General features: G+C 34.2%; 1 protein-coding gene across 1 annotated transcript; it reads left to right on the top strand.

Moving 5' to 3' along the window:
• Positions 1 to 85: 85 nt before the first annotated feature.
• On the top strand, positions 86 to 27,517 carry LOC149421811 (dehydrogenase/reductase SDR family protein 7-like). Its single transcript, XM_089634037.1, has 5 exons — positions 86 to 520; positions 1,778 to 1,921; positions 5,774 to 5,993; positions 20,325 to 20,570; positions 24,346 to 27,517. Exons 1-5 carry the CDS (start codon positions 350 to 352, stop codon positions 24,546 to 24,548), a joined length of 984 nt encoding a protein of 327 aa, XP_089490163.1. The 5' UTR covers positions 86 to 349; the 3' UTR covers positions 24,549 to 27,517.
• Positions 27,518 to 27,905: the final 388 nt, after the last annotated feature.

The raw sequence follows: 27,905 nt of genomic DNA, 5'->3' as shown, positions 1-27,905 counted from the left end.
ATTCAGGGAATCTGGGGAATATTTTTTTGACATATCATCACTGTTTCCATATCACAATGATTTTTACCTCGTCTGTGGTTATTGATGAATTCAGCGAAATGTCATCGGGGTTCTCGGTCGGATACTCCATGCTTAAATTATTAAGAAAAAATAAAACATTAATCTCGCGAATCGTTAAATATTGAAGTTTATCAATATTGTTATTAAATACCGTTATAATATTTACACTGTCTGCGAATGCGCGAGAATAATAATTATAATTGTTCCGATTATCGTCAATGTTATTTTACAAGTTGCTGTCTGCTGTGAAATACCAAGTGCTGTTAATTGCCTCGTAAATAATTTCAAAATGGTACTGGATATCAAGGAAATTAAAGATAATGGGGCTTTTGGCGGACCTATGCATTTTTTGTGGTGGATTGTTAAGTCAGTGTGTATTCCGCTCTCACTACCATGGTTGATTTACCGTTTTATTTCTAATATGAACCTTAAAACCAGGATGTTGGGATTACAAGATAAGGTAACTATCATCCGTGTATATGTATAATAATAGTTATTGATATTAACGTCCATTGTTATTGAAGTGATTCTAGTGATGCATGGTTGTGTTTGACGTATTGCTTTGAATGATGTTGAGTTGTGTCCTGTGTTCCTACATTGTATATTTTTTCACATAAATTCAGAGCTCAAAGGTTTTCATTATCTACATTATTTTATCAGAGGAATTACCAATACCTTGCCTACTGATATACCCCTCTTGCTAACAAAGCTTTTTTAATTGGTAAAATATACAAACCTATTTGAGTTCGTGTTTTAAATTATTATTTCTACACTACGTAAATGCATTTACAGAACCGTCAAATTGAAATAAATGTCTGTTGTATAATTTGTAATTACACGAGTAATTTATGTCAACAACTAATTAATATTGCTAGTAGTTAGTAACTACACTATTTTGTCTTATTTATACTAGTAGTTCTGTAAACAGTAGACCCCGGATCCAAAAAAGTATGTTTATCATTATTTTCTCTTGTTCAATATATCAAAACTAAAATTTCGTCGTAGTAGGTACCTCCTGTATTATAAACCACAATATATTTTAAAGATGAAGATAATACTAACAAATCTTAACAAAATATGAAACAGAACAAGACACATAACATAAAAAGATAACGGTCACAACTAGGAATGGAACCCAGGATCTCTTGTCTTACCAGGACAGCATCTTAGCCATTCGGTCATTGGGACCTAATTATTAAAGGTCATATTTGTCTATCTAATATAGATCAACATAAAAATAAACCCCAGAAAAAATAAAGTATCAGTCCTACAAAAACAGCTTTAAAGTTCAAATTCTCCTACCTACACCTTTCCGCTTATGGTTTTATTATATAAAATGGATAATTAAGTTCTTTAGAAATTGATCATAAATATTTAAAAATTTGTGTCTGAACTTCACAAAATAAAATAAAACACCCTTTTTGGTGATGTTTTTTCTTGCATAAATCAAAACAGGCGACAAGGTGCATCGCCTTAATTATGTTTAATGTGTTTGCCATCAATATGTTAATTTGGGTTCAATTATGTATTAACCATTAACCATGTAAACTTAAAACTAACCATGTTAGTTTGATTTCGATAACTAACAATGTCAGATGAAATCAATTACTAACCATGTCAATTTGGTTTCAGTTACAAACAATATCAATTTAGTTACCACTACAAACCATGTCAATTTGGTTTCAATTACTAACCATGTCAATTTTGTGGGTTTCAGGTTGTCGTGATAACTGGAGCGAGCTCCGGTATCGGAGAAGCGTTGGCCCATGAATTTTACGCTCAAGGATGTCGGTTAGTTCTGGCCGCACGGAGAGTGGACGAACTTAACAGAGTTAAGGCAGACCTCATGAGGACACACCCTGTAAGTAATATAACATAAATTGTTGAATTTTTTGGTAAAAGCCTTAATGATTTCTGTCAGTCATTACTCTAGTAATATTTTGTATTGACGTGCAGAAGTCGTGAACTCCATCAAAACCTTGTACCTATCTTGACTTGACATTATCCTTATTGTTTTTGTGCCCTATTTTTGTCATAGCTGTAATTTTTTAATTATCCTGTATTGTAACATTTCTCCTTGTATTAACTTTGTGTAGTATATAATGTGTTGTATATTATTTTATATCCCAAAGTGGTAATTTATACCTCAGTTTCACCCAGGTGTAGGCTTCTGTCTCCTTATAAGCAATAAAACAATATGCAATCTCTGTGGAAAATTACCGTAATAATTCAATTTTTCCCATGCATCACACAAGTTTGCCAAAGTTTTAACAAATTATTACCTTGTATCTATCAAAGTAGAAATTGGTTAGCACAATCTTAAAAAAATTTATGATAAAGTTGCTTATATTTTACTTGATATACGCCAATTATATGTTAAAACACTACTAAACTACATTTTCGACCAAAAAAACAAACTCCAACAAACACAAAATATCACTAATAGACCGGTCAGACAAGCGTACAAAGAAAACATAAAAACTCCGACGGTAAACACTACCTTTGGACAAAGACACCATAAATACCACGCTATTAAAGCATTCAACAGTCTTCCACTTGAAACAAAAATTGAGAAAAATAAAAATAAATTCAAACACAAAATAAAAAAATGGATTAAAGAACAAAAAGACAATATTACCAAAATAGTATAACATAAAAGAATAAAACATATACACGCAACACAAAAAAAATATATAAAACACGCAACACGCACAAACACATATATCATTATAAATGCCGATTTACATTCTCCTTTGATATTTTTCGTTTAGTGTTATAATTATATTTTAATTTTGAATCTTAATTTTTTATTTTAAATTATTCTTTATTTTAATGTTGTTTTTCTTTTATTTTCTTTTAATTGTATAAATTCTTAAATTATAAAATGGGGGCCTCAGCACGGGTAAACAACCCAGTGAGGCCAACATTACTTAATTGAAATATGAAATATTGTAAAAAAAATGTATCAACAATAAAAAAAAAAAAAAATTAATGTTCACTTTCTCAATAAATACTTATTTTGGTTGTACTGCTTCAACCTCCTGCAATAAAACAATATGCAATCTCTGTGGAAAATTACAGTAATCATTTAATTTTTCCCATGCATCACACAAGTTTTCCAAAGTTTTCACAAATTATTACCTTGAATCTATCAAAGTAGAAATTGGTTAGCATAATGTTAAAAAATTTTATGATAAGGTCGCTCATATTAATGTTCGCTTTCTCAATAAATACTTATTTTGATTGTACTACTTTAAGCTCGTGCTTCATACTACATATTCCACTTCCGAGGATCCATTGCTTTTTGCACCCATCCTATTATCTAAGTAGACCAGTAGGCTTGGCAGTATGGCTTTCTTCCGTAGATAATATGAACAGAGTGATATACAGCGTAGAAGAGTGCTGACTATCGACAAGCTACAACCGAACTGCATGGACCAAAGCATTGCAGCCAATGAAAGTTATGTGTTTGGAGTGTAGGTAGAAACAAAGGTGCGGTGCCACCATGCTTAGATGCAATTTGCAGTAGTATTGGCGGCATTTTTATGCTCACGGTTTCATACTAATGGCTCATCTCTCTTGTTTCCATTATCTATGGCTCTGTCCTTCATACATGACCATGACCGATCCATGCCAACCAATTGAGGTTCCATTGAGAGGTTCTCAATGAAACGCGATACATTTAATTATTTTTGTTTTAAAGTTATTTACAAATAAATACCAATTTATTACTAACATGTTGGGAATCCACCATTCTTCATAAGTGGATTTGCATAATTAGGGTTTTCTATCAATATTTAATTTATTGTGCCGTCTGTTTAAGCTGTAATTTAATCTGAAAACCAGTTTTTAAACCAGGCCCATAGAACAAACTTGTGTTACTTTCAAATTATAATACCAAGTATGTAATTATGTCATACAAACAAAATATAATTCAGAAGCAATAACTTTCCATTTTTATAGCTGATTCAGAAATATTCTACATTTCATTGATAATAATATTATTATTGTGTAAAGGAGGAAAGCTGGTTTGAAAAAACCATTTAGAATAAATTCACAATTTTTATGACTACTTTAGAATTCTAATACCATTATGTGTTTTATGGCACTGATGGTTTATTAACTGTTTTTATTGGTAGGCTAGGCAGGTACCAAAAGAGATGAGATTTAATTTTATACTATGAATATTTCCAGAGGTTTCCGGTCCAATCCCAGCAAGCGCAAGTAAATTTGATTTAATTTGTGTTGTTTCATATTTAATTCATTCAAAATAATATACAGGGTGTCTGGGGGTAAAGTGCGCTGATTTCGGGGGTGATTCTACATGATCAAGTAAAAAAACATAAATAGCTTATTTAGAAATTCCAAAGTTTAAAGGTAGTGTTTAGGTTAAGAAGTTGTCATATAGAATCACCTCCCGAAGTTAGCGCACTTTATCCCCGGACACCCAGTATAATATATTTACGACACGTTCCACAGCGGAAGATACTCTCAGTATCACCCTGATAAAATATGTACCACCATTCAGAATTGAAACATTGCCTGAAATGCTTTAGCTGTATTGTTGACCAGATCTGAATATCCAGTACTCCCCACCTTCCCCTTCCCACCTTCCCCCTTCCAACCTTCCCCTTCCTCACCTTCCTCACAACATACCCAATTGGGGAAGCCATAGTCTCATTGGTTCCAGACGGTTGGGATCAGTTGGGTTGGGTTACAAGTCTTAAAGTATATTGTGTTTTTAAAGTAGGTATGTTTAAGTTATATATTTGTATGGAAATATGATTATGCTGTCTGAAAGCCGAATAGAATGCAATGTTTTGGGCCTGAATTTGCGATAAATCGTAATTACAAAAAGGAAAAAAATTGTTTACAAGAAATTTCTTTAAAACTATTTTAACTATGTATTGAACAGCATACTATAACCTAAATAGGTAAACAAGTTTAAAAAAAAGAGTTCTTATTAAAAAAAATTATATATTTTTTAATTCCCACTCAAATTAAAATTCTATTTAACTACGCATAATATATGTTGATTCTCCTAGTATTGGTTTTTCCTTTGGTGCAACTTCACGTGCCAAAATAATGACGTACATAATATAAGTAGTCTAGAACAAAGCACTTCACCAACCAAATTGCCTTAAAATATATTATGTGTGGCTGATTTTAGTTGAATAAGAAAATAGAAAAATTCTTTTAAAAACGCAATTTGCCATTAATCATCTTCATTCTTCTTTTAAGTTACTTTGTCCATTTGTTTTGTGGCACAAATTGTACACTTTCAATAAAAAAAAATAGAAGTAAAAGAAACATTTGTATTGAATATTAACAACTTTAATGACCTTTAAACACTTATTGGTAAATTCGTCTCGAGTGAAAAATTACCAATGTTGATTCATTTGTTCGGGTAGATACAAACCTGTTTTAGATTTATGTCAATTTTTTTTTTGATGTGCGTATCATTAAGTGATAACTACGTATAAAAGTGATACTATGTATAGAAGTGATACTATGTATAGATGAATGCTAAGTGTATTGGAGTTTGAACTGTATGAAGCATCTTACATTTTGAACATTGAAAGAATTCATTGAAAATTTTTGCATTTTTTCTTTGCGCCTCCACGGAATGTACCCTTATTTATATGCATCTTGTTTTATTCCAAGTATGACAAACTATCATCCACTAGAAACTCATAGATGTTTCCATTGGCAGACAATGCCAACCCACCCGCCCGTGGTGCTTCAGCTGGACCTGGCTGACCTGAACAGCCTGTCGGGCCACGTGGCCAAGATCCTCGACATCTTCGGGCACATAGACATCCTCATCAACAATGGCGGCGTTAGCTTCCGGGGCCTCTCCGCCACCACCAACATCGACGTGGACATCAAGATCATGCTCGTCAATTACTTTGCACAGATTGCTCTCACCAAAGGTAATTATGTTTTTAAGTGTTGAGTACCATCATGACATCACTATGGCGTCCCCAATTCCAACAACCTTCGTTGTAGTTGGGAGTGTTGATCTTTCGAGTGTCTACCACTTTTTTGGACAGTCTGTTTCGTCGCACCTGTATTTACACTAAAAATTCCATTCGGAAAACTAATTAAAAACCTTGAAATTTATGTGAAAGTGGTTATTTGTTTTTCAAAATTTTGGTGTAAAATACTGTAATTCTACTTATAATTTTGAGATACTTGAGGGTTGAGTAATTTCAAATATGGTTTTCACAAAATAACCTAAAAAAAATTGCACTCGTAAATTTTGTTTTTAGTGTTAAAAATACCTAAATCAACAAAAATTACTTTTCTACCTTGAAGACTATTCCATATGAAACCACAAGTAAAATTCCCAAAAAGTTTAAAACTTTATCCACAAGAACTTCATACTTCCCTTCAGCACCCAACAGTAATAAAATTAATTTTTTATTACAGATTGTTATGTGCTGAACTTGAAAACATGTTATATTAAGATACATAACGGTATATGTCTTGAATGTGTTTAAACAGAAACTGGTTTCTCTAGTGAGAGTGATATGTGTGTAAGACAACGATACAAGCTGTGAGTCAGTGTGTCATTGACCTTCTAACAAATGAGTTGTATTTTGGCATTTTTTATAATCTGGTGTGTATCTCAATACTTATTCGAAAATTACACTACAGGTGCGAGTTGAAAGGAAAAAAGTTAATTTGTAAATACTTGTGGTTTTAAGTTGCAACCAACAATAGTTAAATAGCGTGTTTTTTTAGATCACATAAGAATTTCACTTGTTAGGGCCAGTGGAACTAGTCACCCTCTTCGGTTGGCAATATTGTGTTTGATGAAATGGTGGAAGGGAATTAAAAAAAAGAAATTTCGGGACAAGCTAAACACATTTATAAAGCAATAAGCCACCATTTCAACTGGCTTTTCAAATGTGTTTTCTGTTCATTTATCACTAGTAAAATTAATGATGCTAATTTGCCTATATAAATTGCATGTGATTTCTTCTTTATATTTTCATTATTTATTTACTGACTTATTTCAGTTTATACTACCACGGTTAATATTATATATGGGTTAGAAAGACAAAGGGGATGATTGGAAAAGTCGTCCCATATTTACATGTGGGTTCAATGATATTTGATTGAGATACCCGGTCACCGTATGAGTGCTATGTATTATGTATTGCAAAAATCTGTTTAGTCAAAAGGAATTCAGTACGTGGATTGTAAAATACATCAAAAATCGATCAGAAAAATAATTCGAGAGTCAGCGCTAAAACACAGCTAAACAAGACTCTTACGCTGTGTAAGCAAAATGTATATTTCCATGAAATTATGCGGCTGTTAAACATCAGTTGAGAACAATGAGGATCCAGCAGAAATCAGAAGGAGAATCACAGCAGCCAACAAAACATAATTCTCTTTGCTGCCAGTGTTTAAGTCACGTAGTGTCCACAGAAAAACCAAAATAACCATATATAAGACCATTGTAAGAACTGTATTGGCATATGGATGTGAGGCGCTGACACTGACGGTAAAGATGGCTGAAATGCTGGATACTTTTGAAAGAAAGGTGCTGAGAAGAATATGTGGACCCGTGAAAGAGGGCGAACAGTGGCGTATCCGGCACAATATAGAATTGTACGATATATATAAGGCCCCTAGCATCTCTGCACACATGAGACTCCTCAGGCTGAGATGGGCTGGGCATGTACAGAGAATAAAAGATAGAACTGCACGCAGAGGACACTATATCAAAAAACACTGGTCGTCGCATGATCTTAAGTCTGAAAGGTGCTGAGAAGAATATGTGGACCCGTGAAAGAGGGCGAACAGTGGCGTATCCGGCACAATATAGAATTGTACGATATATATAAGGCCCCTAGCATCTCTGCACACATGAGACTCCTCAGGCTGAGATGGGCTGGGCATGTACAGAGAATGCCGGATACACGCGTCCCAAAAAGAATTCTGACTGGTCACCCAGGTGGAAAGAGAAAAGTGGGAAGACCCAGACTGAGGTGGGAAGATGAGGTAAGAGGAGATGCAGCACAGCTTCTCCAGGTGACAAACTAGAAGTCAGCCGCTGAGGACAGGAGGAGTTGGAGGCGACTGTTGCAGGAGGCCAAAGCTCGATATGGGCTGTAGCGCCATCGAAGAAGAAGAAGAAGTTAAACATCAGTTTAGTCTATGTAACGGTTGTTTTTCAGCTGTGTGAAAATTAAAATGCGTTAATTATAGTAAGACTGAATGTTTAAGAAATTTCATTAAAGCAAATGATATATGATACGACTCAGCATTTTTACAGAATGTAGAAATTGTCATTTGCATCCATTTCTTTACAACTACATTTAAGTCATCATCTTCACCCACAGATATTGTGTTACAAACCGCAGCAAACATAAAAACATGTTTAAACTTGTGAAAAATATTACTGACAGCAAAACTTCTAGTGTTGCCATGCTTGAACTAACTACAAAAGGCAAGGAATGACCACAACTACTTAAGATTCTTAAGAATAATAGGCCAAGAATGATTGTTTAGCTGAGTTTGTGGTCACACGGCCAGACCATCTATTATAACTTCTTCTTGTGCTCTATTGACTTTTCGAACTATTATTGATATTTTTCCGAAGAATGAAAGATAGTGTGCAAATGTTTTCTTTTAATCTTCAGAGTGCTTCTTGTTCAAACAGTATATTATGTACAAACCTATTCAACATTTGAATGCACATTTTTTTAATCTTTACTTTTGTCGTTAACATTCTAATTGAGGTAGGCCCGATCTTCAATCAGTGTAAAGGTCACAGCGGCATAATCAAATAAGTTTTTTTTAAGGCAATCTTAATTTAGTAAGTAGGTACCTACCTACTTTCATAATAGTAATAATTTATTAATGTTAAATATTTTTCTGTCATTGTGGCTTTTGTTTTATTTAGGAAACAAACAGTCGTACATTTATTTATTAATTAATTAACGGACTTCGTCCAATATATAACAAAGCGACACGAGATTTAGGACAAAGTACAATGCAATAGTAAAGGATGGTATATAAAAGCAGAGACAAACAGGGAAAACATAAGAAAATAGAAGTGTCAAGTCAAGTCAAGACCTTGCTAAAACTAAAGTGATACAACATATCCTCAATTGCATAGTGAGCGACAAAAAACATTCTGACTTATACCAAAAAAATCGAGGTCTTGACGTGAGTTGACCATTCCACATATTCTGGACAGTGATAATAATAATAATAATAATTGGATAATTTGTAGAGCGCCGTTTTTGTGAAAAATCACCTCAAGGGCGCTGTACAATTTATTTCCTAGGATCTACATTTGTTATTTAGAAAAGATACCAAAACATAGTTACCTGGCAAGTCACTTCCGACAAACACACTTATATTAAAAAGTTTATGCTTATAAAAGATAGAACTGCACGCAGAGGACACTATATCAAAAAACACTGGTCGTCGCATGATCTTAAGTCTGCTATAGTTTTTATTTTAATTTAAATGTATTTTAACTGTCTAAAAGCCTACAAATTGTTAGTTGTTATCATTTTTATTTATTTATTTTTAATTATTATTTTTATTTATTTTATTTTATTTTTAGTATTTTTTACATTTTGTTAATTTAAATTGCCGTCAACTGTGAAAGTGGAGGTTTCTGAAATTATGGATACGACTGTCTGAAAAGGTGCGTTTTAAGTTTAGACCTAAATTCTGTCGAGTCTACGATCATTCTCAAATCATGTGGCAGTCCATTCCAGGCTTTAGGTCCTGACACGGCGAAAGCACGCTCACCGAACTTAGTATCTGGTGTGCGCTTTGGTTCCTTCAACCTTCCGATAGCTGATGACGTTGCTGACCTAAGGGTTGACTGTCGGGAATTGGAATCTTCTGGAATACACAATTCTGATAAATAAGCCGGAGCCATTCCGTTAAGTGACTTAAATACCATCCAGCATACCTTGAACTGGATTCTTTCAGGACATTTGAGCCAGTGCAGATTTTTGAGATGCTCTGAAATGTGAGAGTATTTAGATACTCCGGTGATAAGCCTTGCCGCGGCGTTGAAAACGGATTGTAATTTGTTGATTTGACATTTAGGGAGACTTGCATATATTCCGTTGCAATAATCTAGACGTGAAACAACATAGGAATTGACTAGCAATTTAGTCGCCTCTGTTGGCAGGTTTCTCCGCACTGCTTTAATTTGCCTTAATTGAAAGAACCCCGTGCTTACAGTTCTGTTCACCTGAGTTTTAAGGGAAAAATTAGCGTCCAGATTGACACCCAGTAATTTGATGCACGTTTTTGGAGTGATGTCACTTCCGGAAATGGTTATTGGGGAGTTTTCAATGTTATGCTGACGTCTGCTTGTAGCAGTCCACAGAAACTCAGTCTTTGTGGGATTCAGTTTCAATCTATTTGAGGTCATCCAGCGAGTAATTGCTTCTATACACTCAGTTATGGTGAATGGTGAATTATAAACATAATTAGTCGAGTGTTGATTGAGGAAGAGCAGTTCTTTATTTCTGAGTCTACGAGTAGGTATATTGAATGTGATGAGTTTTAGTAATGTAGGTGAGTCAATCAAATTGTTGATAATTTTAAAGAAACAAATGAGATCAGATTTTTTCCTACGGTCTTCTAAAGGAGAAAGGTTTAGAATTTGTTCAATTTCATAATACGAGTAATTGCCTCTTTCTAATCCTAGCCTCTAGCAATCCCTTTTACCGATGTTGAACGGACTCAATATGACGAATATGGATAGCATAAAAAGGAGACAATATAACATAAGCATATTCAAGATGGGGGCGAACCAAGAAGCAGTAAAGAGTTCTAAGGGTTTTTATATTTTTGATGTCGGAAGTGGTTCTAGTGATGAAGCCAAGTAGTTTGAGAGATTTATTAACAATCACATTTATATGTTCCCGAAAAGAAAGCTTGCTGTCAAGAGAGACACCAAGGTCTTAAACCACTTACTCGTTTTTTTTTTTAACAAAAATGAAACTAAAAACATCAGGTTATTTTATTTTTTATAAAGAGTAACATAATTTAAAATTGACCAGTTAAAAAAAAAAACAAAAAAGAAGCAATAAAAAATGTAAAAAAACTTAACCATATTCAAAAAAATAAAACAAGACTAACTAACTATAATAAAAAAACAAAAACAATTAAAAAAATCTGGCGAGCGCAGTTCGTTTGTTTATACAAGTCAAAAGACGCGAGCAGTGTTCGGGTTGTCGCGGTACGATACACGCGCCGTCCGCTAACACCGCCCGTTCAAAAGCATGTGGTTAATAGAATGAACAGTTGTTAAGCATTTATTATTTAGTCTTTATTCGAAAACAATCGGATTTTTAGTTCTCTAGAAGGACATAATTTTGCACTATTCGACATTTAGTTTCATGCAATTAATTTTACACCATTTATTGAATGAGTCAATATCTGATTGGAAAAGAAAACAGTCATGGTTATTTTTGATTATTTTTAGGATCTTATTGTCATCAGCAAAAAGCCAAAAGCGTGTGTGAGAAAAAATACTAATAATGTTGTTTATAAACAAGTTAAAAAGAAGCGGGGCTAGATGTGCTCCCTGCGGTACGCCGGATGCAACTTGGATGATAATAGACTCAATGTTATTTATTTTAACTCTTTGTTTTCTGTTGCTTAAAGAAGGCCAGCAATGGGTTTCGTATACCTATAGCTTGAAGCTTGACCATGAGGAGTGAGCGGTTTACTATGTCAAAAGCTTTAGAAAAGTCAGTATATAGAACATCTACTTGTGATTTATCTTCAAGGCCGCTGACTATGATGTTGGTGAAGGAGAGTAAGTTTGTAGTGGTAGATTTAGCAGATCTAAAGCCATGCTGTTACTCAATCAGTACATGCATGAAAATAGGTGTTATTTTCTTAGTAATTATAGACTCAAAAGATTTTAGATTTTAATATGAGATAAAATCGATATAGGGCTATAGTTTTCTACGTTCGATTTATTACCCGATTTAAAAATAGGTCTTATATAGGAAACTTTCCAGGAATCCGGAAAAGTGGCAGATGATAGTGATAAGTTGTATAATAAACAAAGTGGCTTAGATACAATAGATTGACATTCTTTCAATAATATTTCAGGTATCCCATCTGGACAAGTGTTTGTTTTGCTGGAAAGATTTTTTAAGGAGTTGAAGACATCAATATGTGTGATTTGGCAATTATTAAGGTCAATAGTATTAGTATAGTTAAGTGGAGGGATGGTGCAAGTGCTATCAGAATAGACGGAGGAGAAGTGTTCCGCGTAAAGGTTGGCAATATCGATATCGTTGGTAGCGTGAGTTTCATTAAAAAATAAACATGAAGGGAGATAAATTTAAGCAGTTCATTCAGTTCATTCATGTTCTAGAACAATAAAGTTGCATTAAGTTTGGTTATTGATATAGTATTTGTACCTACACAATATATTTATAAATGACAAATAATAATATTACTAATATTTGACTAATTTATATAGCGTCGTTAGACTTAAAACTAGTGACTTACCTCTAAGACTTACGAGGGTGGTCTGAAAAGTTTCCGACCTCAACGTAAAGATGGCGGTATGTACTTGTCAATAAAAGCTAGTGAATATATTAGTGCATCTTTTGACAGTTACTCACCAAAGTTTTGGCCATTTTGGACGCACAGTTTTTAGTTGACAGTCGTTTGAGTGAGTCGATATGTGTGTTTTTGTGAAAATGGAAAAAAATGAGTATCGAGCTGTTATTAAATTTTTGTTTTTGAAAGGCAATACGCCTACGCCAATCAAAGATGAGTTGGACTCTGTGTATGGGGACTCTGCACCATCATTTACCACAGTGAAATTTTGGGCAGCTGAATTTAAAGGTGGCCATAAGAGGTTGGGAGCCAACGAACGTTTAGGACGTCCAAATATTGCAACTACTGACGATAACATTGCTAAACTTTACTAAATATGTTAGACGACCACCGAATTAAAGTGAGAGAGATAGCAGAGGTTATGAAAATGTCCAAAGAACGAGTCTGTCACATATTAAATCAAGATTTAGACATAAGAAAGCTGTCCGCGCGTTGGGTGCCGCGTTTGCTCACGTAAGACCAAAAACGTGTTCGAATGAACATTTCCAACGCTCTGTCGGCGCAGTTTAGGCGCAATAAATCCGAGTTTTTTTCGCAGATTAATTACTGTAGATGAAATTTGGATACACCACTATACGCCCAAAACAAAAATACAAGTAAAACAGTGGACTGCAAAGGGGGACCGGCTCCAAAAAAAACAAAAACTGTTTTCTCGGCTGGGAAAGTGATGGAAACTGTTTTTTGGGATAGTCATGGAGTTATCTTAATTGATTATCTTCAAAAAGGAAAAACTATTAGAGGAGCATACTACGCATCATTACTTGACAAGCTGAAGGCAGAAATTGCGGAAAAACGGCCACATTTGCAGAAAAATAAAATCCTGTTTCACCAAGACAACACGCCGTCTCACACCTCAGCGGTTGCCATGGCAAAAATCCATGAATTACAGTTTGAACTGCTTGATCATCCACCTTACTCACCAGATCTAGCCCCAAGCGACTTCTTTTTGTTCCCTAATCTAAAAACTGCGCTCGGAGGACAGAGATTTTCATCAAATGAGGAGGCAATCACCTTTGTGAACAATTATTTTGCAAAGAAAAACGCCGAGTACTATTTGGACGGGTTAGAGAGATGGGGGAAGTGTGTAGAGTCATGAAAAATAAATAAAAAATTCTTGTTTCATTGTTAGTTCGGAAACTTTTCAGACCACCCTTGTATATCTAGTGACTTACGACTAGGCCTATAACTACTATGTTAATGACATATATCTTTACATATGTAGAAACTTACAACTAACATTAACATTAACAATCAAATTAATTTTACTAGTGCCAAAAGAAGAAGAACGTTCTATTATATCAGGGTGCTTTAATCATTAATTTTAGAACACGGGTGCAAAATGCGCCCAATGGGTTAACTGGATATATATCTTAAATGAATGAATGAAATTAATCGTCGATCTTTAACGCATTTAGATGATGAAAAGAAATAAATAAAGAAATAAACATTATAAGGAATTACAAAATATTAGAAAACAAGTAAAGGCAGTTAGTAGTAATACAATTTTTCGCATGATTATAAAATTCAAAAAAATATTTATCACATAAATATACAGAGTACAAAAGGTATAGCTAACCTAACCTAACCTAACCCAACAAATACACATTCTATTACATAACCCAATAATTACATGTTAACAAATGTATGTAAATAAAAAATAAAAAAACAGAGGTATTTAATTTATGTAAGGTATTCATTTAAGGTGTAGTGACATTTGTTTAAAAGAAATGTTTTTAGTGATGATTTAAATTTAAGTATGTCGGTTATTTGTTTGATGCTACGTGGAAGGTTGTTATATACTTTAATGGCGATGTAGTGCGGTCCTTTTTGAAATATAGTTTTGTTTGCTTTTGGGATTAATAAGTTTTCTGTGAACCTTGTATGTAGCGTGTTTATGTGTTGAGTAGTTTTCGTAGGCATCTCTTTTGGATGATAAAAACATCTTTGGCGTTTAATTGAGTTTCCCCAAAAACTATTCCGTATTTTATCATTGAGTATACATATCCATAGTATGCGGTGATTACTGACTCGATGTTTAAGATATTTTTAAGGGTGCCTAGAACAAACGAAAAGCTACTGATTTTTGCTACAACTTTAGATACATGTTGTTTCCAGTTTATATTTGCATCTAGTTGTGTTCCCAGCAGTGAACAAGTTTGGGAAGGTTCAATATGATTGTTATTAAAGTTAACATTTATGTTTATAGGTGTAGCTTGTACTGGACAAAATTTTAGAAGATCAGTTTTGTATGTGTTAAGCGACAGATTTTGTGATAACAGCCAGTTTGCTTATGATTGACAAGTCTCGTTAACATGTTTATTAAACTCGTCAACGTCTCCAGTACATTCAAATAACAGAGCAGTGTCATCAGCAAACATTGAACATTCTGTGCCAGAAATTATTGGAAGTTCGTTTATAAACAATAAAATAAACTACTATCATCACAAAATAAAAAATGAAGTTATCAGTTTAGTAAGCTGCATTTTATATGTTTTCAAGTTATAGTTCATGTCTACGTTCAAATGTCTACATCTCGTAAGGCATTGTGAGTTTAACAGATACGTCATATTAAAGAGTTTGGCACATATTTGGCTTTACAGTGTGGTTTTCTAAATAAGTCGTTCGAGCAGGTGTTGTGTTCAGGGCAATGAAATACAATCTTTTCTAACAGATATTATTCTTATACAAAATCGTGAACAAGATTGTTCACGATTTTGTATAAGAATAGGGCATCAGTAATTTTTCTGCATTTATGTAAAGCGGTAGGGTCAAACCGATGATCACTAAAGCGATACAATAGGTGTTTAATAAATTTGTATAGGATAGGATTTTTAATAATATTATGATCAATGTATGTTTGATATTGAGGATTCCAAATGACTGAGGCAAACTCGAGTTGTGACCTTACATATTGTCGAGTTATTAATCATTTTATTCTGTTTTATACAATTCATCGTTTTTGTTTTATTTTTGATCATATTTTTATACTGTTTGTATCTCTATATAGAATGTGTGGGACTGCACTTACCTCCCCACATACCGGAATAAACACATATTATTATTATTAATTCGTAGACTGCGTAACTCCAAATTTTTCGAAAATACGTTTTTAATGCCATCTCGTGTTAAAATTAGTCCCCCATCGACTAGTAAAACTCCCAAATTTAAAACAAAGTTAACTTTTTAGATAAACACAAATTAGGAAACTGCGTAACACCATTGTGCCATTTTTACTCGCGGATATTTCGAAACTCCTTAATTCAGTATTGGCCGGTGAGCCGTGCGCCGGTTGTGTTTTTGACTGAGGAGATTTATTTACTAAATTTTATTTGATGAATTTGTGTCATTTCACAATTTATTGATTTAAAATAATATTTCGTATAGGCTGCGGCACGATCCATCGCCCTAGTGTAAGACCACCATTCAGAATTGAAACATTGCTTGAAATGGCTTTAGCCGTGCGTGGTGACCAGATCTGAATAGCCAGGTGGTCCCCCACTTCCTCCTTCACTATCGCCTTCACCTCCCTATTACCTTTAGCCTCACAACCCCCTAAGTGGGGATGACATAGTTCCACTGGCTCCAGAAGGTTGGGAGCAGCACTCTTGCGCATAATCGCATTAAAAAATGTATAAATGTTGGTAATACCCTTCGACTGCGGACCCTGTACAAATTAAAAGTGCGTGCCACAGTGGAATTTGGTCGCCACCTCTGGTATGGAGCCCCAAAATAGTCTTGACTAGGCGCAGAAACGGGTGGTCAGTTTCAGCAGATTGCAATCATTAGAAAACAGTGGGAATGCTGTCCGTGTTCCAACTGTTCTGAATGGTGGTCTTACACCAAAGTGATAATTAGAGTTTCTTTCACTCTGGAACGTGCCACAAATATACTATATATTATTTTTAATTATTTTCAAATATACTTGCCCATGCCGGGATTTGAACCTACGGCCTTCACCTTTCTAGTTGAGAGCCTTATGCATTGACCGCTGTGGCCGTGTGTGTATGTGTTTCGATTGTTCATTCATAATTCCCTTTAACTTCTTGATCGCCGACGCCAAATTTTTACCATGCGCCAGCTGATTCTATTTTCTGCAAAATCCGATGAAAACCATTTTCGTGTTCTGGCTCTAGTGTTATAATTAAAGCTGGGGACTTGCACACAGATTCACTCTTAAGTTAAAAACCAGTTTTGTGTTCTGAATGCAGTAATAAAATTCCTGTTTCGGACTCATCTGCTGATGCAATTCAAGGGAAACCATTATGGCGATCCAAATACAGTTTTAAATTTATAGTTGCGACTCATTTGTGAACATGATGTTTGGTCATGCATTATTCCATTTTTTTATTCAAAGAATTCTTGTCTGATTAGGTGTATTATAAAATTAAAAAAAATGTAGGTACTAATAAAATGAGGTTGTAATGTATATATCGAGGATTCTGTCCCCCCTCCCCCCTTCTAAGTCTGAAAATATATATGCGGCCCGCAAGTAATACTACAAACATCCAAATCATCAAATCCAACATAAATGTTGTTGATAACCTGTTTCAGCTAGTGATTATCCTCATTATTACTAGCATAAATGTTTCTGAACTACTATGTTTGTGCTGGTGACAGGCAAACACTAATTGTCAGATAACCTAATGACAATGACAGTTGTGTGATGCAATTAAATTAATGATTGATATTTTATTGCGGGAAATCAAAAACATTAAATTTTACTATAATATTTTATTAATATTATTGATATCATTCAAGACAGTGTGTCATTGATAATTAGACACGTGTGTATTTTATCTTTGTGCATAGAGCAATGTCACATATTGTATTTGACACATTAATATTTGAGATGATGCTTGCGAAACCACACAAATTACGATTTGACACAATTTCTTTGTACCGGAACGAAATAAACTGCAAATGTAAAGAAGTGCTCAGAACATTTTAAGGGGTTATATACAGTCAGGGGGCCCAAAAAAAGGGATTTTTTCTAAGAAGTCTTTTCAATTTATTAAAGTAAAAATTCGTACACATATAATAGTAACTTTAAACAGTATTTTAAAAATGTTTCTTTGTAAAAATAATAATCTTGAAAGCTGCTATAGCTGATCTCCAGAAGCTCCTCTAAAAAAAGGCATCTTGCGGTGACCATCATATCTCTGGACTGGATCATCTAAAATGAAAAATCCAAACGGATTTCTTTATAATAATAAATATTCCTCTAATTGATCGAAGGACAGAGCAAAAAGGAGACGGCCACGCGCTGTTTATCCTCTCTTTTGGCACATGAATGCGCTTTGGGCCCAAGTAAAACCCCTATTGCATTCATGTTATATAATAATGATGTTGTACCTTCATTAAATATGCCAGCAGCATGTATGCAGCCGTTGCTGCAGTTTTGGAACCGGCCTGAACTATTTTTGGAGAGATTTTCCATATCAGTTGATTGTAGCTCTCGTTGTTGTTTTGGGTGAAACCACCCACATATCTTATTAATAATTTCTCATTGCTGAGATCTGTATAAATGGTAAGTATAGCCTCAGCAAAATGTTGTGGTAATGACGGATGATGATGCTTGAAAGTGGGTAATTCATTGGCAGCTACTGCCTGTTGCCAACTGCACCATGACTGGTCCGATCGGGCACTTCTCGTGTTGAGGTTTTTGTCCGTTGAACAATAATGATAATATGTGGCCCAGATAGCATTATACATTTTTTCGACGGAATCACAATTTCTCCTAATTGCTAAGCCATAATAAACTGTCAACTTGTCGATATTTTCATTTTTATTATGAACTTTTTCCACATTTTTATTCACACAATCTCGGTGTCTCGTGCCCATTCTCTTCTTTACGTATCCAATACATTCTTTCTTCATAACTTCTTGATCGCCGTAAGGTGCAACTTTTAAAACCCCCGAATACATTTTGGTGTCACCGTCTCCGCGCTGACACGTCTTTATAAATATGCATGTAACTTCGAAAATAATAGTATAGTAATAGTAGAAAAGAATATACTTAAATAAATGTTAATTACGAAAAAGAAATAAAAAAAATCGTTTTTTTGAAAATTCTAACTGTATATAACCCCTTAAGGAGGACAAAGAAAACATATACCTTTGGTTGACAACTGAATTTAAGATGCCAAAGGGTTAAATTAATTATATTTTGATAATTTGTTTTTGTGAATAATAACAAAGGGTTAGGTTATCTTTATGATTTTCTCTGGTTCTATTGGTATGAATCATATAAAATTGACATTTTTTATGTAGAATTATGGTCTTAAGACGGTTCTGCAAGAAAATTATCTAATACATGGTTTAATTAGTCAAAAGGTGCAAATTAAATACATTTAATTTGCTTTACAGACCAAATGTAGACTTGTGTTAGGTTGGGTTTTCTATTTTCTCCAGCTCTATAGGTTCAAAACCAAAGATATTTTGGATTTTACTTCTTCTTAAGTCGGTTCCACATTGCGGAGGATCATGCCCCCTTCCCTATTTCCATGGTGGATAAGGTTCTTCCACTCCTCGCTGTTCTGCGCTGCGTGGAAAGCCATGGACACCGATGTACCGGATGCCATTGGTGACCTTCCTCTGCTTCTCCTGTCAAACACTTTGCCAGTGACTATGAGTTTTTCCAGGTTGGAGTCCTCAGTTTGGTGAGCAACATGTACAACGTATCTTAAAATATGTTGTTGGCAGACAGTTGAAAGTTTATTATGGATGGCTAGTTCTTCCAGAATGGACACTTCTGTGCGTCTGGCTGTCCATGGAATCTTAATAATTTTTCTCCAGCACTACATTTCGAGGGCATCTATCAGTGCCCCGACAAGTCTTATCTTCTTGGTCTTTGTTATGCCGCTGTCGATATGTTAGATATGGTATTTTATTATGTATTTTGCTCATAGCGTCTTTTGTCATGCAAATTCTTCTTTTCTCCTCTATTTTAGCAAGGAGGTGATTCATTTCTTCTTCTGGATTGTACTAAGCATAGTAAAATATGCTACACAAACCTACATATGATTATGTAAGAGATACTTCCTATTTCCTCACATTTCTCATTCAACTGGATTCAAGTGAGAAAATACATCCCTAGATACTTCTTTTCTTGACAGAAGACCACATCTCAGTTAATTCTAATAATCTAAGATTAAAATTGATAAATTAATTGTAAATGCACTATTTATTTATTTATTTGAGGAACATAAACAGTCTTAGTAATACAATATACATAAGAGGATAACAAAAAACAGACCAATTATTAATGTTCACAGATAGATATTCAGAAACATAAAAATAACCTGTAAAATAGAATATTTAATAAAAATAGAAAAAAAAAACAATAAAGCAGCAAATAAGAAAAATAATAATATGAATTTAAATTCAACAAACGATAAACCTATAATATGCCTACCATAAACAGCAATAAATAAAAGTGATTATAACTATACTTAAATATACTTAGGTTGGAACGGGAAAGGGGAGGAGAGGGATAAGGAAAAGTTGCCACGCAAGTAATATTAAATTATTGCCACTATGTTTTACAACTACAGTAACAATTACCCCCTTTATTTATGCATTTTTTGTGTCTGTATTTTATGAATCTGATATATTTGTTTCATTTTCAGCTGTCATAAAGCACATGATAGAGCGGAAATCCGGCCATCTAGTCTACATGAGCTCCGTGCAAGGAAAGCTGTCCCTCCCATTCAGATCGGCATACGGAGCGTCCAAGCACGCCATCCAGTCCTTTGCGGACACGCTCCGCTGCGAGGTGCACAAGCACAACATCAAGGTCACAGTCGTGTCGCCCACGTACGTCAACACCTCGCTGTCATTGAATGCCCTAACGGAGGACGGTGCAAAATACGGGTGTAAGTGTGAAGTTAACATCAAAAAATATATATCCACGTATTATATACATAGTGTCTGGAAACTCATAGTACCAGCGGGAAACTGGTGAATCTTTCACATTTGGAGTCAATTTTATAGTGTAACTTTTTATTGATTTGAGCTTTCGTTTTCGAGTAAATCGAGTTCAAAATTGGAATTTTTATGATAATCTAAGTTAAAAATCTTAGTAAAATTCCTAACAAGGCAATTAATAAAAAAAAAAAATTGTAATATGTACGTGCCTAGTTAAAAGCGGATATTCTGAAAACATGTTCTGTTATCGTAGAAAGATAGAGTGTAAATTCAAAATCAGTGTAATTTATAGAATAGCTGACCAACCGAGTACAAATGATAATTGTAAAGCTGTATCTATACGATCACTTAGTAAATACATATCACAAAAATAAGATATTTATCATAACTTTTTCTACTGAAAAAAAAACATCATTTTTGCTAAATTTTTGGAACATGGTGTACATTACCTCCCCACAGGAGGCACTCAGGGGGATTAATTTCCCTTAGGACCTGTGTCATCTTTGGGGATGCTATGTGGAGGGTCTTTTTGAGGAAAGGAAGGAGGGAATCTGAGCCTTGAAGAGACCCATGTTGTGGGTTGGAGAAAACACAGAGATTGTCAAATTATTCCACAGCCGAGCTATTGAAGGCACGAATGAGTTGTAGAAACGTTCCGTTCTCATGTGACAAATGTCAACCGTGTACAAATGTTGGGTGCACGTTTGACGTGTTTCGTAACTGTGCACCGGTGCCGAAGGGATCAATGACACTGGTTCATCGAAGCATCTTCCATTGTAATACCGGTAGAACAAGGACAGCATTCCCACTAGACGTCTGTTCTCCAAAGATTGCAATCCGTGTCTTATCAATCATAATTCTGATATTATAATCGTATTCAAATTACCATTCATAAAGAATAATCCTCAAATAACTTTATGGACTATAAGTAGTTTGTCCAAATTTAATAATGACGTTCAACATTTAAATGTACTTTACACAGACTTCAAAACTAAGTTTGAGGACATTTTGACTATCGAAATGGAATGTTGAAGAATCGAAAAACATGTGATAAAAAGAAATGACCGGAATAAGCACTGACAAAGAACTTAAGAGGCAGTTCTGTAGGGCTAGCTACAGAAAGAAATTCCCGTTACTTATCCTGCTTCATTTTGTGTGTGGTTTTCACAAGGGTGCCCCTGTCTTTACAATGTAAAGACAGTAACTATACCGGCAACCGGTTATTGGGCAGGCAAGGGAAGGGAATCTTTTTACTAAAAAAATAAATGATTATCACATGGGACTTTGGATGAAGGCAGGGGGTCTACGGAAAAAAAAATTTTGGCAAGTGGTCTACGGGGCAAAAAAGTTTGGGAACCTCTGCTGTAAATCAACATGACTTATTCTGTGTGATTTTTCCATTCATGACAGACAAACCTCAATTTATTAATAATAGGTGACACTATAACAATCGAAAATACTCTCTTGAGATAGCATCTATTAATGTGAGAAATTCTGTTTGCAAACAATTCACAGAATGTGATACAGTGAAACTCTCTTAAGAAGTTTTCCAAGGGACCGGGGAAAAAAAACTTCTTAAGTGGGAAAACTTCTTAAGTGGGATTCAATTTTAGCCATTTAATAACTCGAGTCCGGGGCATACGTCATTCCTATGTCTACCTACCTTAAATTGTCGTGAAAACAAGCTCATATGATCCAAGCGGTCAAAAAAAATAAAATATATATATATACATCTTCTAGTTATCATGGTAATTAGTATTATGTATTTAGAAAAAGGTGGGAATGTGAAATAAATGAAAAATGGTAGAACATAGTTGATTATAAAAAGTTTATTTACATACCTACATATAAATTATTATTTTTTTTCGAAGTATTTATCTATAGTAGATTGCTTAACTCTATTATTGAATTCTTTTGTTGTAAAATTTTGTCTAAACATTACAAATCAAAACAAAACCATCCCATGGACAAAGTAAACACAATTTTAAAACTGTTAAAGTATATCCCTCGAAAAAGCCACTCGAATTCGGATAGTAAAAGTTGCAGCATTCCAAAAGGTTCATACTGTTGATCTTATTTTAAATTGGTGTAAAGGCAATGGATTATACATATTTACTTGTTAGTGATTACTCACTCTTAACTTGACAGTTGAAGACAAAGCTGTGGATATACGCCGTCTCTTTTTTACGCTTTCGTTTACTATATGAACTGAGGGAGAAAGAAAGACTTGTTGTGGTTAATTTTACCAAGCGGTTTGATAAAAGGACACCGCAAGTAATTTTGTTAACCGCAAACTAATGATAGCGGGTTCTTTGCCTCAGAACCGTTTGCGTACTGCAACCCTGCCATGGCACTGCACAGAAAAATCTCACAAAGTCTACGCGGCAAACTGCTTATTAGTTGGCGGATTTTAACTTTTTTGCACGCTTGCTGCTTGCTCCAATGGCATTTGAGATTTGAGAGACTATTGTTATGATGTATTTTCGCCAGGCACAGTCGACTATCGTATATTTTTAAAGATATTTTAATCCTTTTCTAGAAATTCCTTATGAAAATAATATGCGCAGCTCGATATTATGTACCTGTAGGTTCATTTATGGTCCTACCTAACTAGCGGACATCGAATAGCTACGATTTCGCACATAAATAAATGGCTTGATGCTTGAATCAGAAAGTTATATCATACAAGCTGTTTGACGCTGGAATTATGTATAATCTGTGAACGCATCCAAAAACTAGAAAAATCATTTGCGAAGTTTCGTTTCAATCTACATTTTAAATTTATGCATATGTATTTCCTAACCTTCAAACTTAATTTACGACAAATGTCAGATGAAACATGATGCACGGCAATTTTTGATGTTTGAATGAAAAAAACGTAATTATAATGCATATTTTACCATCTCCCCCGCCATATAATCATGTTGTTATGTATTTAAAGGTGAAATATTCCGTATTAACCGTGATCCGATAGATTATCAAAAGTTTTTCGTGTTTTACAAATTCGATGGAATAAAAATTTTATACAATAATATTACGAAACATCTCTATGTTCATTATCAAAGAGAAGATTATTGAAGGAGGCGTCAAATGTATGCAAATGTAGATCTAGCCCACGTTGTCATTAAGGTTGAGTTTAATATAATCTTTCATGTTATTTCGGCCTTAAAGACGCTTGCATATTTGTTACATAATTCCGCATTGTTTATTCGTTCCATTGCTATTTTACCTAGTTAGGGGATTAGGAGACGGGGTATTTGGTTTATTTATTGGATGTTTATTGGTTACGGCAGGTTACGGCTTACGGCCCGGCGGCCGACAAAGGGTTTTATGGTCTCAGGTACTAGGTATGGGTTTCAGTCAACGTCTTTCAATTTATGACTTGGAAAAAGGTTCATTTTAGATATTTTGCGACACAATATTTCGTTTGTGTTGATTTTACCGCCGGATTTCTAAAACCTCTTAAGCGGGAAGCAGTTTTAGCTCTAAAACTTCTTATGTGGGAAAAAATCGTGTTTTTTGTATGGAATTTTCAAGGGACCAAAAATCAAAACTTCTTAAGCGTGAAAACTTCTTAAGTGGGAACTTCTTAAGCGAGTTTTACTGTATTTGAATTTTGCCTTTGGAAGAATTTTTTTTAACTTTATTTGTCACTTACTCATTTATTGTCAGTACCTACTTCAAATAATATTTTTGCTAAGTGACTGATTTTATTTTTTACAGTTATGGATGAAAGAACTGCAGGTGGACTGTCACCACAGATTGTGGCCCAGAAAACCCTCCATGCTGTCGTCTCAGAAAAGACAGATTTGGTGATAGCTTCGCTGCTTCCTAAATTGGTCATCGCTCTGAGAGGCACCTTCCCATCACTGTACACATACGCCATGTTAATAAGGGAAAAGTCTTCAGCCCCCAGAACATCATAACTATAAATTCTATGTAAATATGTAGGTAATTTGTAAAAAGTTAGATTCGTAATATTGATGTATGACGGTCAAGAACAAATTCTTTACACTTTGCAGCTGCATTTATAAATTATTCAACGTAAGCCCTTAATGAAAAACCACCTCAATCCAGGGCAGGACATTGAATCGAGTTGGCCCCCTATTTATATATGTAAGATACTCCTACAGAAATATCTTATAAGCCATTATGTAGAAGGATCTTACGAGGGCTTAAAGTCAAACAACTAAAAAAAAACATGCAAATAATTATTGTAGGTTTTAAAGTCAAATAAAGATACCAAGAATTCAATGGCTTAAAGCCAAACGACGTTATGCACGCTAATTTGTTTGCTTTTGGAAACTCACATGGTCTAACATAAATCATTGTATCTCCCTTTTTGTGATGGTGAGAAATATAATCTAAACGGTATTAGAAAGAGAAAACGCTATATATTCATATCTAGAAGATAACCAAAGATGAATTAAAAAGTACCAAATAAAACCAAAGATTCTGAACACAATTTGGAAAAAAAATTATGAAATTTCATCAATATTTTATGAATTTATTTTAAATGAAACGACAAAAGAGTGAGGTGACAGAAATGTTATAATACATTTGTCTTATAAAATGCATGTGTTTTTATATATTTTTTTATTATCAATAATTTTAATTACCAAAAAACGTAAAGTGTCCCATTTATTTTTATGTTTGCATTAAATATTTTAATATTTAAAAAAATATATGTTTCTCTCAAATAATAATATTTGAAAGCACCTTTCAAAAACAGTTTTTAGCTTTCGGAAACGTTCAGCAATATTCGATTTATTTGGATTTTATTATAAGCGAAAAGACCTTCTGTCAAAATATGGCCGAGGTTTGAGGAGATAATTCTTTTTAACAAAGTCATGGGAACGGTACAAATTACTATATTCATTTATTTTAAAACTATTGGTGATAAAGTATTCCCAAACAGAGTTCATACCCACGTCATCACGGAGCATTCCAATGGATTGTACGTCGTAACTTGCTTGTTATAATATTGGTGAATGACAGTGACCATTCTTCTATAATTAACGTGACCTTTACAATAGGATGTAATATATAAAGGCGTAAAACTAATAAGTAACTACATCGATGAATATTTATAAGATTTTATTTGACTTCGGGAGACTTCTGTGACAGGGTCATCCTGTGCACTGCCCAAAAATAAATAAATTTTGTATAGAATTTTGATGAAATCTCCTATTTCGTGGTCTAGCCTGTTTTGTATGTCTCCCTCTGTTCCCATACAAAATACGAACGTTAGCTATGCGAAAAATGAAACACTCCTCGTGCAGAGTGTAGTTTTCGATTTTACTAAGATTATTATCACCAATAATCAATTATATTATGTATGAAGTTTTGAAGTACATACATATTCTTCGTGTTTGATAATATCATAAAAAATATTTTTGCGTCATAAATATACATTAAATTTTATGTCATAATATTGTATGTTAAATCTAAGTCAAATGATAATATCGATTAAATAATGAAATCTAATTTCCTCCATGGTCGAAGGGTAAGGCTATCGACTATGAACCTGGAGGTCGCGGTTTCAAATCCCGGCGTGCGCCACTAAATTTGATTAGATTATTATTGACCCTCAGCCCCACAACATACCCCAATTGGGGATGCCATAGTCTCACTGGCTCCTAATGGTTGGGACCCTTATGAGGTATTCACGTTAAAAAAAAATGTTATTGAATGACTTTTGGTCACCGGGTGGGTAAACACTAGCGGTGTGTAGGTTCAGCTGGAATGAGTTCTTGGACTCAAGTCCTTTGCGGGAAGCGAATCCCACTCCTACTCCTTTTTCAAATCAACCACTCACAGAGGACTCGGACTCGGGCTCTGACCTGAATGCCTCTTCGTATGTACCAAGCGCTCGGTAGTATGGCTTCCCGCATCCCTCCACATTCGAGTAGTGACACGTCGGTCCGGTACCGCACTGGTGCGGGTTTGGTGCCGGAACATTCAGTTCATACCCAAGAACTTAGAACCCGGATCCACTCCTAGAACTCGAGTTCTTTTTAAAAGGAAGCACTCCTCAGAGGTCTCCGGCAAAATGCAGAACTTACTCATCTCTAGTATACACAAGTATTAAGTGAAGTCATAGTTGTTATTGAATACTGATAAAATGATCAAAGTTAATCAATAGTTACTGCATTATGTATCTCCACTGTGAAAAGAAATAATTTTAGTTATCTTGATGATAAATGATACCTATAATATATACCTGATAACTAGAATAATATAAAATATCATATTACGAGAGAATAACAAAATATAAACAACTGCTTTTATAAATTATTCATCACTAGCCTTTACCATTTTATGCAATGCATTATCTTACCCTTCCATTCCTTCGAGAATTATGTTGACCAAAGACTCCTACTATTTAGTGGTATGTGAAAAGTTTTTAGTATCTTTATTTCATAGATTTGGAAATTATTGTTAATCTGAATTTGTATTCTAAGTGTTTCAATCGTCATCACATTTGTTGACTATCAAATATGGACGATCAGTGCCATTTTAATTTTTTGACCTTGGAATGGACCCCGTTAAACACTGATTTGCGGATCGTTTCAGCTTTTGATCAAACAAGTACTTTTTGATTTTTCAACAAAAAAATGTACTTCATTTTATCACTCTTTAGTGATCATTTTTTAAGATATGCAACCAAAAAATATAATAATACATAATTATAGAGTTATATAATAACCTAGTCTTTATCTTTAAGAGAGTGAACACTGAACATGTGGCGTTCCTTCCTCTCACCTATCCCTGCGTAAAACGGTATATGGGTTAGCTTGTGACGTTCTCCAAATAAATTATATTATATTATTATGTAAATGAGGTTTATTGAAATAATAAATAAATTAATGTAACATATTATCAGTTTTTCATTTTCCACAATCTTAATTTTCTTTTTTATAAAGCTGGCATACAACATTGCACTCCTCAAATGTTTTCACTTTTTCCAGTTATTGGCAGTTCTCACCCATTGAAAGCTAACAGTTCCTCTTAGATTGTAAACTAGATGCACGAAAAGTAATCATTCGTTACTCACGATGTTATCAAAGTAACGACTATTCAAAACGAAAAGTAGTTGTTACTTTTGACATAACTTTTTTACCTTACTTTTTGAACGGAATTAGGTACCGAATATATATTTTTTTTAAAAAGAAAGATAAACATTCCCGGGTTACGAATAACTTGACAATATTTGAAAATCTCCTACCACCCACATGTAAGCGGAAAAAGGTTCCTCGTTTTGTGATGGAGGACTAAGCCAG

The sequence above is a fragment of the Hesperophylax consimilis genome, chromosome 8, assembly GCF_061612785.1.
Source record: "Hesperophylax consimilis isolate HC1 chromosome 8, BYU_Hcon_1.0, whole genome shotgun sequence".
Classification (NCBI taxonomy): Eukaryota; Metazoa; Arthropoda; class Insecta; order Trichoptera; family Limnephilidae; genus Hesperophylax; species Hesperophylax consimilis.
Note: the sequence above shows the minus strand (reverse complement) of the source record. Positions and strands in the feature narration are given on the sequence as shown.

What these genes read in the sequence shown, in the direction of transcription:
- LOC149421811 (XM_089634037.1), top strand. Translation starts at nt 350, where the DNA reads ATGGTACTGGATATCAAGGAAATTAAAGATAATGGGGCTTTTGGCGGA. An exon ending in ACCTCATGAGGACACACCCT is followed by an intron (nt 1,922 to 5,773) that starts GTAAGTAATATA and finishes TTCCATTGGCAG; the next exon opens with ACAATGCCAACCCACCCGCC. An exon ending in ACAGATTGCTCTCACCAAAG is followed by an intron (nt 5,994 to 20,324) that starts GTAATTATGTTT and finishes TTTCATTTTCAG; the next exon opens with CTGTCATAAAGCACATGATA.